Source organism: Fusarium poae (assembly GCF_019609905.1).
Source record: "Fusarium poae strain DAOMC 252244 chromosome Unknown contig_3, whole genome shotgun sequence".
In the NCBI taxonomy this organism is placed as follows: Eukaryota; Fungi; Ascomycota; class Sordariomycetes; order Hypocreales; family Nectriaceae; genus Fusarium; species Fusarium poae.
In genome coordinates this window covers 268,614-280,829 of record NW_025408661.1, presented here as the reverse complement: position 1 = coordinate 280,829, position 12,216 = coordinate 268,614, and the positions used below count along the sequence as shown (strand labels likewise).

The 12,216-nt window shown below is 49.5% G+C and overlaps 3 protein-coding genes across 3 annotated transcripts; all 3 read left to right on the top strand.

Annotated features, from left to right (window-relative positions):
* Nucleotides 1–189: 189 nt before the first annotated feature.
* Nucleotides 190–1,457, top strand: FPOAC1_013710 (uncharacterized protein; the record flags this gene model as incomplete). The annotated part of the gene is made up of 3 exons (XM_044858051.1): nt 190–832; nt 966–1,309; nt 1,452–1,457. The coding sequence occupies 3 exons, from the start codon at nt 190–192 to the stop codon at nt 1,455–1,457; spliced, it is 993 nt and encodes a 330-aa protein (XP_044700875.1).
* Nucleotides 1,458–1,560: 103 nt separating this feature from the next.
* Nucleotides 1,561–2,277, top strand: FPOAC1_013709 (uncharacterized protein; the record flags this gene model as incomplete). Its single annotated transcript, XM_044858050.1, has 1 exon — nt 1,561–2,277. The coding sequence occupies one exon, from the start codon at nt 1,561–1,563 to the stop codon at nt 2,275–2,277; it is 717 nt and encodes a 238-aa protein (XP_044700874.1).
* A 2,265-nt stretch (nt 2,278–4,542) lies between these two features.
* On the top strand, nt 4,543–9,514 carry FPOAC1_013708 (uncharacterized protein; the record flags this gene model as incomplete). The annotated part of the gene is made up of 5 exons (XM_044858049.1): nt 4,543–4,744; nt 6,079–6,431; nt 6,480–6,681; nt 6,737–8,430; nt 8,480–9,514. The coding sequence occupies 5 exons, from the start codon at nt 4,543–4,545 to the stop codon at nt 9,512–9,514; spliced, it is 3,486 nt and encodes a 1,161-aa protein (XP_044700873.1).
* Nucleotides 9,515–12,216: the final 2,702 nt, after the last annotated feature.

Below are 12,216 nucleotides of genomic sequence, written 5' to 3'. Positions count from 1 at the left end.
CTTTTGTCTTGCTTACTTGACATCAGTCCTCGCTCACAGCCACCACCAATCACATCGCATCACGCTCTCTATAAGACAATGTTGCTCCTCCTTCTCCATCTTCTTTCTCTTCTTCTTTTTCGTCATCATCATCATATATATACATAATAATAATAATAATTCGTACCGACATCTTCACTTATCATCGTTATGAAACGCTACGCAGATCATATTCTCGACCGACAGAATCGTTCCACACCCGCTCATAAACGACCAAGACCTGCTGCTAACCCGTCTACCTCCTCCTCCTCCGCTCTCCACCAGGACCTCCCGACCTCCCATGAACCCATCCTCACTGACATCCAACCTCAACTCTCCCCCCCACCCAAACCTATCAAGCAACCCAAGCCCCCTCCGCCCTCCTTCATCGAGGTTGACTCTCTGAGGAAGCAGGCTCAGCCCTACCGCCTCGCCGTTGCCGAGCTGCCTGTTGACCTTCTCGACTCCTCCTGGTCCCGTGGCAACAACAGGGCCCTCGACCGCAACCATGTCGCCCACCTTTGTCGATCCTTCCGCCAGGGCAACCTCGCCCGCCGAGCTGAGGAAAACTACATCCAGGTCTCTTGCAGTGCCGACGCCCTCCAGAAGGTCATGGCCGCCATTCCGGAAACTGACCGTTCGGCCGTCGATGATCATCATGGTGTATTTTCCTTCCGACACTGGGCCGACATCACCGATGAAAAACCCGAATTGATGGCTGGTCAACATCGCGTTGAAGCACTGCGAAGCTACGTGAACCAGACAGCCTCCAGCTCCGATGATCTTTGGTGGATCTGCGAGTTTTACGACAGAGGTACGTACCCATGTCGCCGTACGCATCGGCCACATATTGCCATGAACGACGACCACAACCTTGCCAAACCATTTAAACTTGATGGCGAGATGACCCTGCTAATCCGAGTGAACCGTCTTTCCTCGAACCACAGCCGCTCTTCCTGTCGAACTCGACATCAAGCTTCGCGTGAATCGTCGTGATCTGAATCTACCCGATAGCCATGGCCAGATCTGGCTGCAGCTCGCCTCTGCCTCCGAACGAGACCCGACCTTATTTTCCCCTGAGCGGAACAAGAACAAACAAGCCCTGGAGAGGAGAATGCTAGATATCCTCTGCTTGGGTAGTGAAACCCGTTTTCCTGTCAGCCGACTCGTCACACTTTGGAAGAATGAACGGTGGAGACCCGTCATTACTCGCTGGTGTAGAACGCCAATAGGGAGGGCGACTTTCAACATCTCCATATGGGACCGGATGGCCGCCTACAGAATTGATGACGTGAGTAAATTCATTCATTCATTCATTCTTGTTTTTTTATCATGCTATATCTGAGCCCATCGATATCATATCGTTGTCTTTGTTGCTGCAGCGGTGTTGTGAGAAGGCTGACGCGAGGAGCCCCATCGCTCTACGTATATAGTATTGAGTACTCGAAACACTCAGGACCTTCCCATCCAGTGCTGCCGAATCTATTCAACTCTCAGACTGGACCTATCTGGCCAGGCACCTCGGAAAAAAGGACTGTGATGATGATGATCAGAACAGCGACGGCCATCTGTAGCCAGCTTGGCAACATACCAGAGGTTAACGGGAATCCTGCGCTCCGTGGCGTGTACGCTTCGGCCGAACTGAGCGCGTATATCGATTATGCGGTTGTCGCGTGGGCGTCAGATCGATGCCGCAAAGCTGTGGAAAGCAACGAGTCTGACGATGGAGCTCCCTGGTCGAGGGACGCGTTGCATCAGATCCAAACGGCATACCAAGGATACGAGAGGCTTCTTTCGGACATGACCGCTGCTGCACCATCACTTGACGATCAGCAGCAGCAAGTGGCACAGCCGCCATCGTCGTCATCATTGCAACCGCGCAATCATAACAACGAAGGCCAGGGAACCGGCAGTCACAGCAAGCTCAGGAGTCAGTTTCAGGACAGGCACGGAAACGGTCATGCAACCCAGCTGGACGTCGTATCACCTCCCACCCGACCGATCAATCAGCCTCAGCCGTCGCAGGGATTCGTGTCGATCAACGGGACAAGCAAGAGACAGGGGCACGAAAGCCGAGAACGCGACTGCCGAACGGGTGAGATGATAAGGGACGAAGGTTTAACGTTGATGATGATGCAGCAGCAGCAGCAGCAGCAGCAAAAGCAACAGCCGCAGCCAAAAAGCTACGCGGCTGGGTCGCCCCAGAGAAGGCCCTCAGAATCATCATCGCCCAAAGGGTACACAGAGACAAGATCATGATAGCACACCATCCCAACAGCAGCGGCATCATCGAACTGGGGTTGAGGTCAGCTCTCCTGCACAGCGATTGCCGGGTAGCTCCAAAAGGGGAACCCAGATAGTTCACCCATCAGGGGGCAAACCGAATTACGCGAAAGATCGTCACAACCCTGGTCGATCCAGTAATCAGGCTGTAAAGGTGAATTTGAAGCCACAGCCACCGCCGACGCCATCCTGGATGGATGGACCGGTTGCGACGTCAGGAAATCGGCGTTAAAAAGTGGGGAGCAAGTCTACCCTATACATCGGGTGAATATATGATGTAGAGAAAGATGGACCACGAACAAGTCAGGCATGCGAAAGGGGGGGGGCGAGAAGCAATATTTGGCTTCGAGAATAATAATAATAGATTAATTGGTATGCTAAATGTAGTTCATAAATAATGCGAAGGGTGGTGATGCTCAATCCTCATTACTAAATATCACAACATATGTTTCTTTTTCATGACTGTCCTCGCACGGCACACACGTCCCTGCGCTTTCGCAGGTCAGAACTTATCGTAATAATTCGTGGTATGACATATCAATTTCACTTTGATGATCTCGTAAACCACCTCTATCTTTTGCGGATGGCCCGGAACGGTCTTGAAAGGGCGCAGGGAACCCCTGTCGTCACGGATGTGACGCAAGGGTATCAGAGTTCTGTAGTTTCTGTGACAAGCAAGCCACTTCATCTCCACCCTGATGCCTTCCGTCCTATCAGAGTAGATGTAGCAAGGAGTGTAAAATTATGCTGTGTGATCAGGATGTGATGGATGATCCTCCCCCGTAGGTATTCATCAAGATTCATCGTATTCGCAGCTTGAAGCCAGCCATGCATGCACGCTCGGACACTTGCCCCTGGGTTAGTGGGTTGGAATCAGCTTCGGACGCGTTCGGGGTAACGGCAGAAGGATGTAGGATGGCACAAGTAGGTCGAAAGATGAACGCAGGAAAGGGAGATGATAGATGACGAGGGCTGGGCAGATGCGGTGTTGTACTGGTAGGGAAACGACATCACCACACTCCATAGTATCTGTCAGAGGGAGGAGCTTCAGTCATGGCATACAGGTTGACGAAGAGAGAGACGCGGTACGCGCTCGACTGTGCCGGAGCGCGTACGAGTCGACTGCTATAAAGCAACCGGTGTCGTCGCGCGTAAAGGTAGGATATCAGGCAGAAGTCACTGGCCCTGAGAGCTTCATGATAGAATTCCACATATTGATGCTGAGGAATTATCGCCGCTACCAATATCATCACCGTCTTTTTCTTGTCCTTCCTCAATCGAGGGGTCGTGCAGTCCCAACCATACTTGTCAATTCTCATCGGGTAACCAGCTCAAAATGTCGGCATTAGGGTTTCCTGAAGAGGTTGATGATGATGTTGACTTTGACGAGCTTGACCTTGACCTTGACAATAGCGACAATCAAGACGATGCCCGAGAGTTCGTCTCCCCTATACATCATTATTCCAGCTCCAAATTCAAGTGAAAAAGGACGTTTACGCGTCTTAATTGGGCCATTACCCCTGTTTTCCACTTTCACTTGAAAGAGGACAATGTAACAGCCGCAGCTCCACTTTCAGTCACAGAGCGGGCGCTTCATAGCCTGATTGGTTCTTTGCTTCCAACTCTGTATGATTTTTGCATTTCTAGCCCTACGTAAAAATAGCCGCAGGTAAGCTTGCCCAACTAACCGCAACTAATCATCTAAGCATGGGTTAAAGATTCCACATAACCGATCAATTGACCCAGCCACCTAACCATCGCCGTCTTAGCGGGATGAGTTTTATTAATACTTAAAGATATATGGAGCCAATCCTTTTTAATGGGTCTAAGGGGGCACTAAGCATATAATTACAATTGGGAAACAGATAACTAACCAAAGACTAAAAATGAAGCAAGCCCGAAGACATGAAAACATGCATTTAGCACGGTGACTCACTTCATTGCACGGGCGGGTTTGGGCCCTACTCTTCTATTCCTAATTGTCGTGTACCCCTAATTGTCGCCTACCCCCTGTTTATTTCTCACGTGTTTGTTTATCTCCCGTCTATTCCCGCATGGCCATACTATGGTGACTTATGTTTTCTCATTTCGATCGACAGTCTGCGGGCGCATTACTTACGCGTACTTCATCTTTCTTATATCATCTACTCTCTTTGCTGTAATTTAAATTCGATGTTTCCTCCAACGATCTTTAAAAGCTCGTACCATCGAAAGGTTAGTGGACTATGAAAGACTTTCACTATGGAACTTGAAGATCTCTTTTACTACGATCCTTCTTGGCGTATCATTGTTTGCAAACAGTGTGGCGTTGTACCGCAAACCAATATCGCCCGGCATATCCGACGGCACCACAACGCGACGCGTGCCTTTAAGGTTGCTTCCATCAAGCTATTTGAGCGAAGTTTGGACCATCTACCTCTCATACGAGACGCCGATGAGATATGTAGGAACGTGCGACCGTTGCCAATCGCCCATCCGATTCGGTTCCTTGATGTTTTTCACGATGGAATTTGTTGTCTACTTTGTCAAGACGACCGATACCGGTATGTCTGCCGAGGTCGCACAGCAATAGAAGATCATCTCAAAAAGGTTCATAATCAACCATTGCGCCAACCAGGGCGTAGACGAAGGGGAGAGACCGGAGGGATCAAAGGTTTGACCCAAGCCGGTCTGGTCCGGACTCCAGTCGCTTGTCAAACCCTTTTTCACGGCCCACGATGCAGGTACTTCATCGTTAGGGCCCGCAAAGTTCACGAGGAAATAGAGGAAAGCCCAACTGGATCTGATGCAGGAAGTGACGCAACTAACATCGGCCCTGCGTTCACTCAACCTAGACTCGAGGATATCATAAACCTTCAGCTTGCTCAGCAGGAAAACGAAAACTCAGCAATATCAAACCAGACTGGCTTTAACATAAACCTTCTATCTTCTGACCCGCGACATCGATCCCAGTGGCTTCGAGTCACGGAATGGCCCCGCTTCCTAGAATCCCACAAACAAGAACTGATGCAGGTTGCCGCTCTGGTTTCACTTCCGAACCTAGCCATGTCGTATGAGCTAGACTCCCCAAGCAGTCCTGAAAATTTACTGTCTATTCTTTATCTAGCTACATGTCCTAAGATGTGCTGAGACAATTTGACGAAGGATATGTCTAACTTCATCCGATGCAGTTTTATTGGCGGCCTATTCCTGCTGTGACCTGACTGGAGGTCCTGGACAATTGAAGGGATAGCGAGTAAGCGCCCAAGAATATCTGGCGCTAACAAATCAGGTGACCAATCATCGTTCTCGAACGGAAGCCTCATGCAACTGTCCAAATTAGCCCAGCTGCATAGATGGTCGGTCAGATAAATGTGCAATTAGTTAGGCGGCCAATGTTAATTCGCCATTTGGCGCTGGTGTATGATGCATGCACAGTGGGCTTGGCGGTTGCGCAGCGTGTATTTCTTGGATATGATGCCCCTCACTTCTACGCTCCGCCCGCGGCTCACAGCGTTCCAAAATCCTTCATCGTCTCCCTGCTAAACAGAAAAAGTTTATGGATTTAGTATCCATCTCTCGCCACTATGTCACGCTTACGTGATAAGCTCTCACTATTCGGACGCCACCGGCTTGCGCCAGCGCCGTCCAAGTCCGACATCACGATTTCACGGCCAACGTCCTCGAACTCCTCTCGACTAACTCCGACTCAGCCCGAGTCCGATCCGAAACCTACCTAGCCGACTTCCATTATACCCAATCTACCGGCTGTGCCGCGCGTCCCGGCTGACATCGAAGATATAAGAAGACAGATCTGGAACGAGGCCTATGACAAAGTCAAGGACGACGAACCTGACACTGTCGACGCGTACGAGAAGATTCTTTCCGCCCAGCTTGCTGCGGGAGACGCAGATCCTTCGGCCGATAGGAACCCCATAAATATCATCGCAGAGAATGCAGAAGCCAGACAAGCTCAAATGAAGACGCTGGTCGGACAAGGGCTAGACAAAACCGAGAAAGAGGCAAGGATGAAGGAGAAATTCAACGAAGGGCTTCAACCAGTCAACAATGTCAAAGACTTTGTATCAATAGCTATGAAGAGCGAGCCAACCGCTGCTATCGCCTGGCTAGGTATCACGACATTGATAGATGTGAGAAATACTATCCTTATTGTATTTGCCCTTGCTAATAGTTTATAGCTCGTTGCAAACCCACTCACTGAACCAGGCATCAACCGCGACGGAGTCAGATACGTCCTCGAACGAGTTGAATGGTACTGGGAGTTGGCACAACTCTTGCTCGACCCGGGCAAGGTTGATGGTTCCATCATCAGGTTACAAAGTCTCCTTAGGCGCAACGTCATCAAACTCTACAAGAAGCTGCTGCTATATCAAATGCAGAGTATGCCTGTACAACAAACACTGGGCTGCCGTCATCGTCAGGGATCTCTTCAAAGGAGACGATTGGCAGAACAAGGTCGACTCGATTAAGAAAGCCGAGGCTTCCTTACGAGACGACGTGAATCAGCACAACTCCGAAGAGCTCAAATCTCGACTTCGGAGGATCGACAACACGCTTGGCCGTTTACGCCTAGACGTTAAGGCAGTAGAATCGGCCGTCCAAGTCCAGACCCAGGTGCTGCGCCAGATCCATCACGACGAGAACGACCAGAAATGCCTCCAAGATCTACGCATTGTCGACCCCGAAGCCCATAAGGAGAACATCGAGAAGACAAAAGGCGGCCTGCTCAAGGATGCGTACTACTGGATTCTCGACCACGACGACTTTCGGCGATTCCGGAATGATCCAGAGAGCCGATTACTATGGATCAAAGGCGACCCGGGAAAGGGGAAGACGATGCTTCTATGCGGTATCATTAACCACCTCAAGCAGGAGACGTCCCAGGTGTTGTCGTTTTACTTCTGTCAAGCCACACAGAGCGAGCTCAGGAGTGCAGTATCCGTGCTCCGTGGCCTCTTATGGCTTCTCTGTGACAGGCAGTCGCAGCTGACTTCATTCGTCCGATCTAAGTACGACAACCAAGGCAGCAAGCTCTTTGAAGACGGCTATGCATTTGAGTCTCTAAAAAGGATCTTTCTCGACATGCTCAAGGACCCTTGCTTGCGAGAGGCTGTCTTCGTTGTTGATGCTCTAGATGAGTGCTCAGACGATAGCAGGAAAGATCTCATTGATTTCATTCTCGAGGCGTCCCGCCACTCCTCCTCCAAATGGGTCGTGTCTAGTCGCAACTTGCCGTCAATTGAGGTGCAGTTTCAAGACTCCGAGAACATTAGGGTACCGCTTGAGCTGAACAAGGACTCTATATCTCAAGCGGTGATGATGTTTATCGAATACAAGGTTGAACAGCTGGCACGAAAAAAGATATACCACCCAAAAACAAAGGACGATGTGCGCAACAAGCTGCTACTCAAGGCCAACGACACCTTTCTCTGGGTAGCCCTGGTGTGCAAAGAGTTGGCACGTCCCGAGGTCAAAGCCCGGAATACCATTGACAAGCTGGATTCTATACCCGGAGGACTTAGCGAACTCTACCAGCGCATGCTGGAACAAGCTTTCATGTCGGAAGATGGAGATATATGCCGGAAAATCCTTGCTACGGAATGTATCACTTATCGCCCCATTTCATTGGACGAACTGCGAACTCTTGTGGCAGACACCAAGGACTTCAGTGACAAGGAGTTGAAAGAGGTTATTGGAGAGTGTGGCTCATTTCTGACTCTTCAAGAGGACATTGTCTATTTCGTGCATCAATCGGCCCAGGATTTCCTTACCGACAGTGCCAAGAGCGATATCTTCCCTTCCGGTATCCAAGATCAACACTACCTCATATTCCGGCGATCGTTGGACGCTTTGATGACACTCACTCGCAATATTTACAATCTGGAATTCTCAGGAGACCTTTGCACCGAGATTTCGTGCCCGAAGCCTGACCCGTTATCTCATCTTCGCTATTCCTGCCTGCACTGGGTGGACCACCTTGAAGTAATCAAAGGAAATAGGAATCAATCAGACGATGAGGCCATTTCCAGGTTCATAGGCAAGAGGTTCCTGTATTGGCTGGAGGCTCTCAGCCTACAAGGCCAAATGCCGCAAGGAGTAAAAGCAGTACAGACGCTGAAGGGGATCATAGTAAGTCTACTGAATAATATATATAGAGATAGTTTTGACACTTCGACAGACCAATACAGCAGTTCCAGGCCTAGACAGTCTGGTGGAAGATGCGCGACGATATGTGCTTTCTCATGGAGGCGTGATTGCGATTGCTCCGTTACAAGCTTACGCATCAGCACTCGTTTTCAGCCCTGAGTACAGCCGAATTAGAGAACTGTTCAAGAAGGAAGTGCCGGATTGGATCATATCGAAGCCGAAAATGGAAGCGAACTGGGACGCTTGCCTACAGACATTAGAGGGCCACGATGGCTCGGTCAGGTCGGTTGTCTTCTCAGTAGATGGCCAGCGACTTGCATCAAGCTCGAACGATAAGACCGTCAAGATCTGGGATAGTCATTCTGGCGAATGCCTAAAGACACTCGAAGGCCACGATGGCTGGGTCAGGTCGGTTGTCTTCTCAGCAGATGGCCAGCGACTTGCATCAAGCTCGTACGATAACACCGTTAAGGTCTGGGATGTCCATTCTGGCGAATGCCTAAAGACACTCGAAGGCCACGATGACTGGGTCCTGTCGGTTGTCTTCTCAGCAGATGGCCAGCGACTTGCATCAAGCTCGGGCGATAAGACCGTCAAGATCTGGGATAGTCATTCTGGCGAATGCCTAAAGACACTCGAAGGCCACGATGGCTGGGTCAGGTCGGTTGTCTTCTCAGCAGATGGCCAGCGACTTGCATCAAGCTCGGGCGATAACACCGTTAAGGTCTGGGATGTCCATTCTGGCGAATGCCTAAAGACGCTCAAGGTTAACCGGGTGCTTACTGTCGATTCAACGAATAACCACTGCCTCTATACCGAAATGGGGCCCCTGAAACTGAATCTGCCGCCCCTACCGCTTGCCACCGATGGCCAGACAATGCCTGTTTCACGAGGTACTAGCCACTCTGGTTATGGCATAAGCACCGATAATATATGGATTCTGAAGGATAGAAAGAGGGTGCTTTGGCTACCTCCGGAATATCGATCGTCAGTATCGGCTGTAGAAAAATCAACGGTCGCCATCGGCTGTCGCTCTGGTCGTGTACTGGTGATGAAGTTCTCTTAGAGGGTAGGCTTAGTGGTGATCTACACTTGTTTGTGCTTATATCTACCTTGCGAGGATATAGTAGTAGAAGTAGGATATCTTAACTGCGCTTTGAGATTGTATGGTAATATGCTAACATTTATTTGTTAACTTTCCTTTACTCTTGCTTTGACCTTGGGAGGGTTGTAGGTGTGGAGATAAATTTATATTAGTAGGGACTGACTCCAGTAGGCATTTGCAGCTTAGGGTTTCAACGCTGTCCCCAGTAATCTAGTTGAACTTGGCTCTGAAATATAACCTACTGTACCAAGGACTGCTTGTTATTTACTAAACTACACACTTTCCGTCCGTGCGCTAGCCCCTGTCATGATTACTTTCATGAAATTACACCCTATCACCCATTGTAATCGTGGGTTGGTCAACCCACGTTTATTTTATATGGCACTTTAGCGCGGCGCTATCAGCTCACCCCTAACACTTATTGTAAAGGTCATCAGGGCTGTTGACCATTTTGCTCCGTGGCGGACTAGCGCGACGCTAACATATGCAGGTGCTGATGACCTTTTTCTGGCCGAGCTAATGACCATTTTAGAAAAATAATATTCCGCATATCGCATGAAGCTGTACGTTTGATATATACTATTCATATATGATCAGTTAGTTAGTATCTGTTGAACAGTAGGATGGCCGCACGGGGTATCGTGTGACCTATCGGTCAGCTGTCGGCGACCCTAGACCCATTCAGGAAAGCATAATAAGCAGACCCCTCTCCAAGGAAGGCGGGGGAAAAAAAGTTGAACAATACACATACAATTAAGGACATCAAGGCGCACGCGATCCGTTCAAGTGCTGGAAAGTGCGGCGCTCGCTTGTGTGCGGCGCTCGCTTATGGATTACGTTATGGTATGCCCCATTCGCGAGCTGCCTGGCGAATAGGGCAGCCAGCAGCCACATCAGCAAGTGCTTGTTGGAGCTCAAATTCTGTATAATGCTTCATTGTATGATAGAGAAGGTATCGTGAAAAAATGGCGTTGTTTGGCGATAAATGGCAATTGTTGTGATGGTTTGAAAAAGGGGATGTTCTTGACGATGCGGCATTTTTGGATGGCTCGGATGTGGGGGTGGCTCGTAAGTGGGGTGGGTGGGTTAAATAAACGGCCTTGGCCGTGTGAGCGGCTAATTCCGCGAAGACGCCATTATAGACGTCAGAGAATTAGCGCCCGAAGGCGATGTCAAGAGCTCGCGAAGCTCAATGTCGTTGAAGACACTCGTCACGAAGAAAGGTCAACTCTCCGAATCCCTTTGTTCCAGCGTCTGTTAAGGTCCCGTTAGCCCCACAGTTGCTTTGTTGCCATTTTGGCCTGCAAAAATACTTTGCCCTAGTAAAGCGCTAACAGCCGGTACCAAGGAAATTTTTTACAGGAGAGAGTTGGAGCGAGTACGACTTCAGTATGACAAGTCAGGTCTAGGGTACCTGACCCACCCTTATCTTATCAGCATCAATGGCACAGCAACCAAAAAAGAACAGGTAAACAATCCAATCTCCAAGCACAAACATACAAATCAGTACAATATCTCAATCCCGACCACAAAATAGCCACAATAGTCAGCCAAAAAAAACTTTTAACCGCTCTACATGGACTTTGAGATCATCAGGGCTTGGATCGCCGACCAACATATTATTTTGCACGGTTGCAGAGACCCAGCTGTATGCGAATTGCCACTTGACTACGAACAGGAGTCAACAGCCGACAACGGACAGATGGACAGCAGCGAACGTTTAAGAAGGAGCCCCAGAAAGCATAGCGCCAGTTCTCAATCAGATGTCGAGCCCCAAGCTGAGCCTGAATCTGCCGACGATGTCTTTGACGAGACAGATCAGAACACACCAAGGCCGCAAAGACGTGGTCTCGCTCTTCGTACAGCTCCTGAGTTGAGTTATGCGCACCGGGATCCAGAAAAGCCTAAATTCGCGCCAAGACGTACAGAGACAGCCTCATACACCGAGAAGATCAGCAACAGCTGCAGACCAACTTTCACATCCGGCTCAAGAACCGGAAGCAGCGTGACCAGCCGAACGCGCTCGACAAGTCCGATCAAGAAACCGGATGACTTGCAGAAGCTGAAAAAACCCGTGGAATGGAAATCTGCAGAATTCAGGGAACTGGAAAACATCATAAAAACGACGGGCAGTGCTCAGGCATTGAAACTTTTCAAGGATATCACGAAAATTACGAAAGGACTAGGTCATCTGCCACGAGAACTCGAGGAGGTACTTCAAAGCGAGCTTGGAGCTGATGACTGGGAATTTGCGTCTGAGGATCGAGCTATGGTCATGACTGATAGCCAAGTCCAAGATGCCAGTATCAATTTCCCTTCCAATGACCAGGATTCCAATCGTCTTATGGTCCTGCACAACGAACTCAATTTTATACGCCAAACCGTCGCTGCCACAGAGAACTTCTTCGACAGGAATCGCTCCGAAGCAACTTGGAACGATCACGTCCATGGGCCGACTCTTCGTATGGCTGTTTCACAAATCCCAGGAGTCGAAGCTGAAAATATTACCACATCTGGTATTGCAAGGACATGCATTCCTCCTGCACGTGGAGAGCTTGAGACCCTTGGTCAGGGTTCGGATCAATTCAACGAGCATCAGCCATCAATCAACGGGCGTCAGAGATGTTTCAATATCTATCAATCAATTTCATTACTCGCCAAGA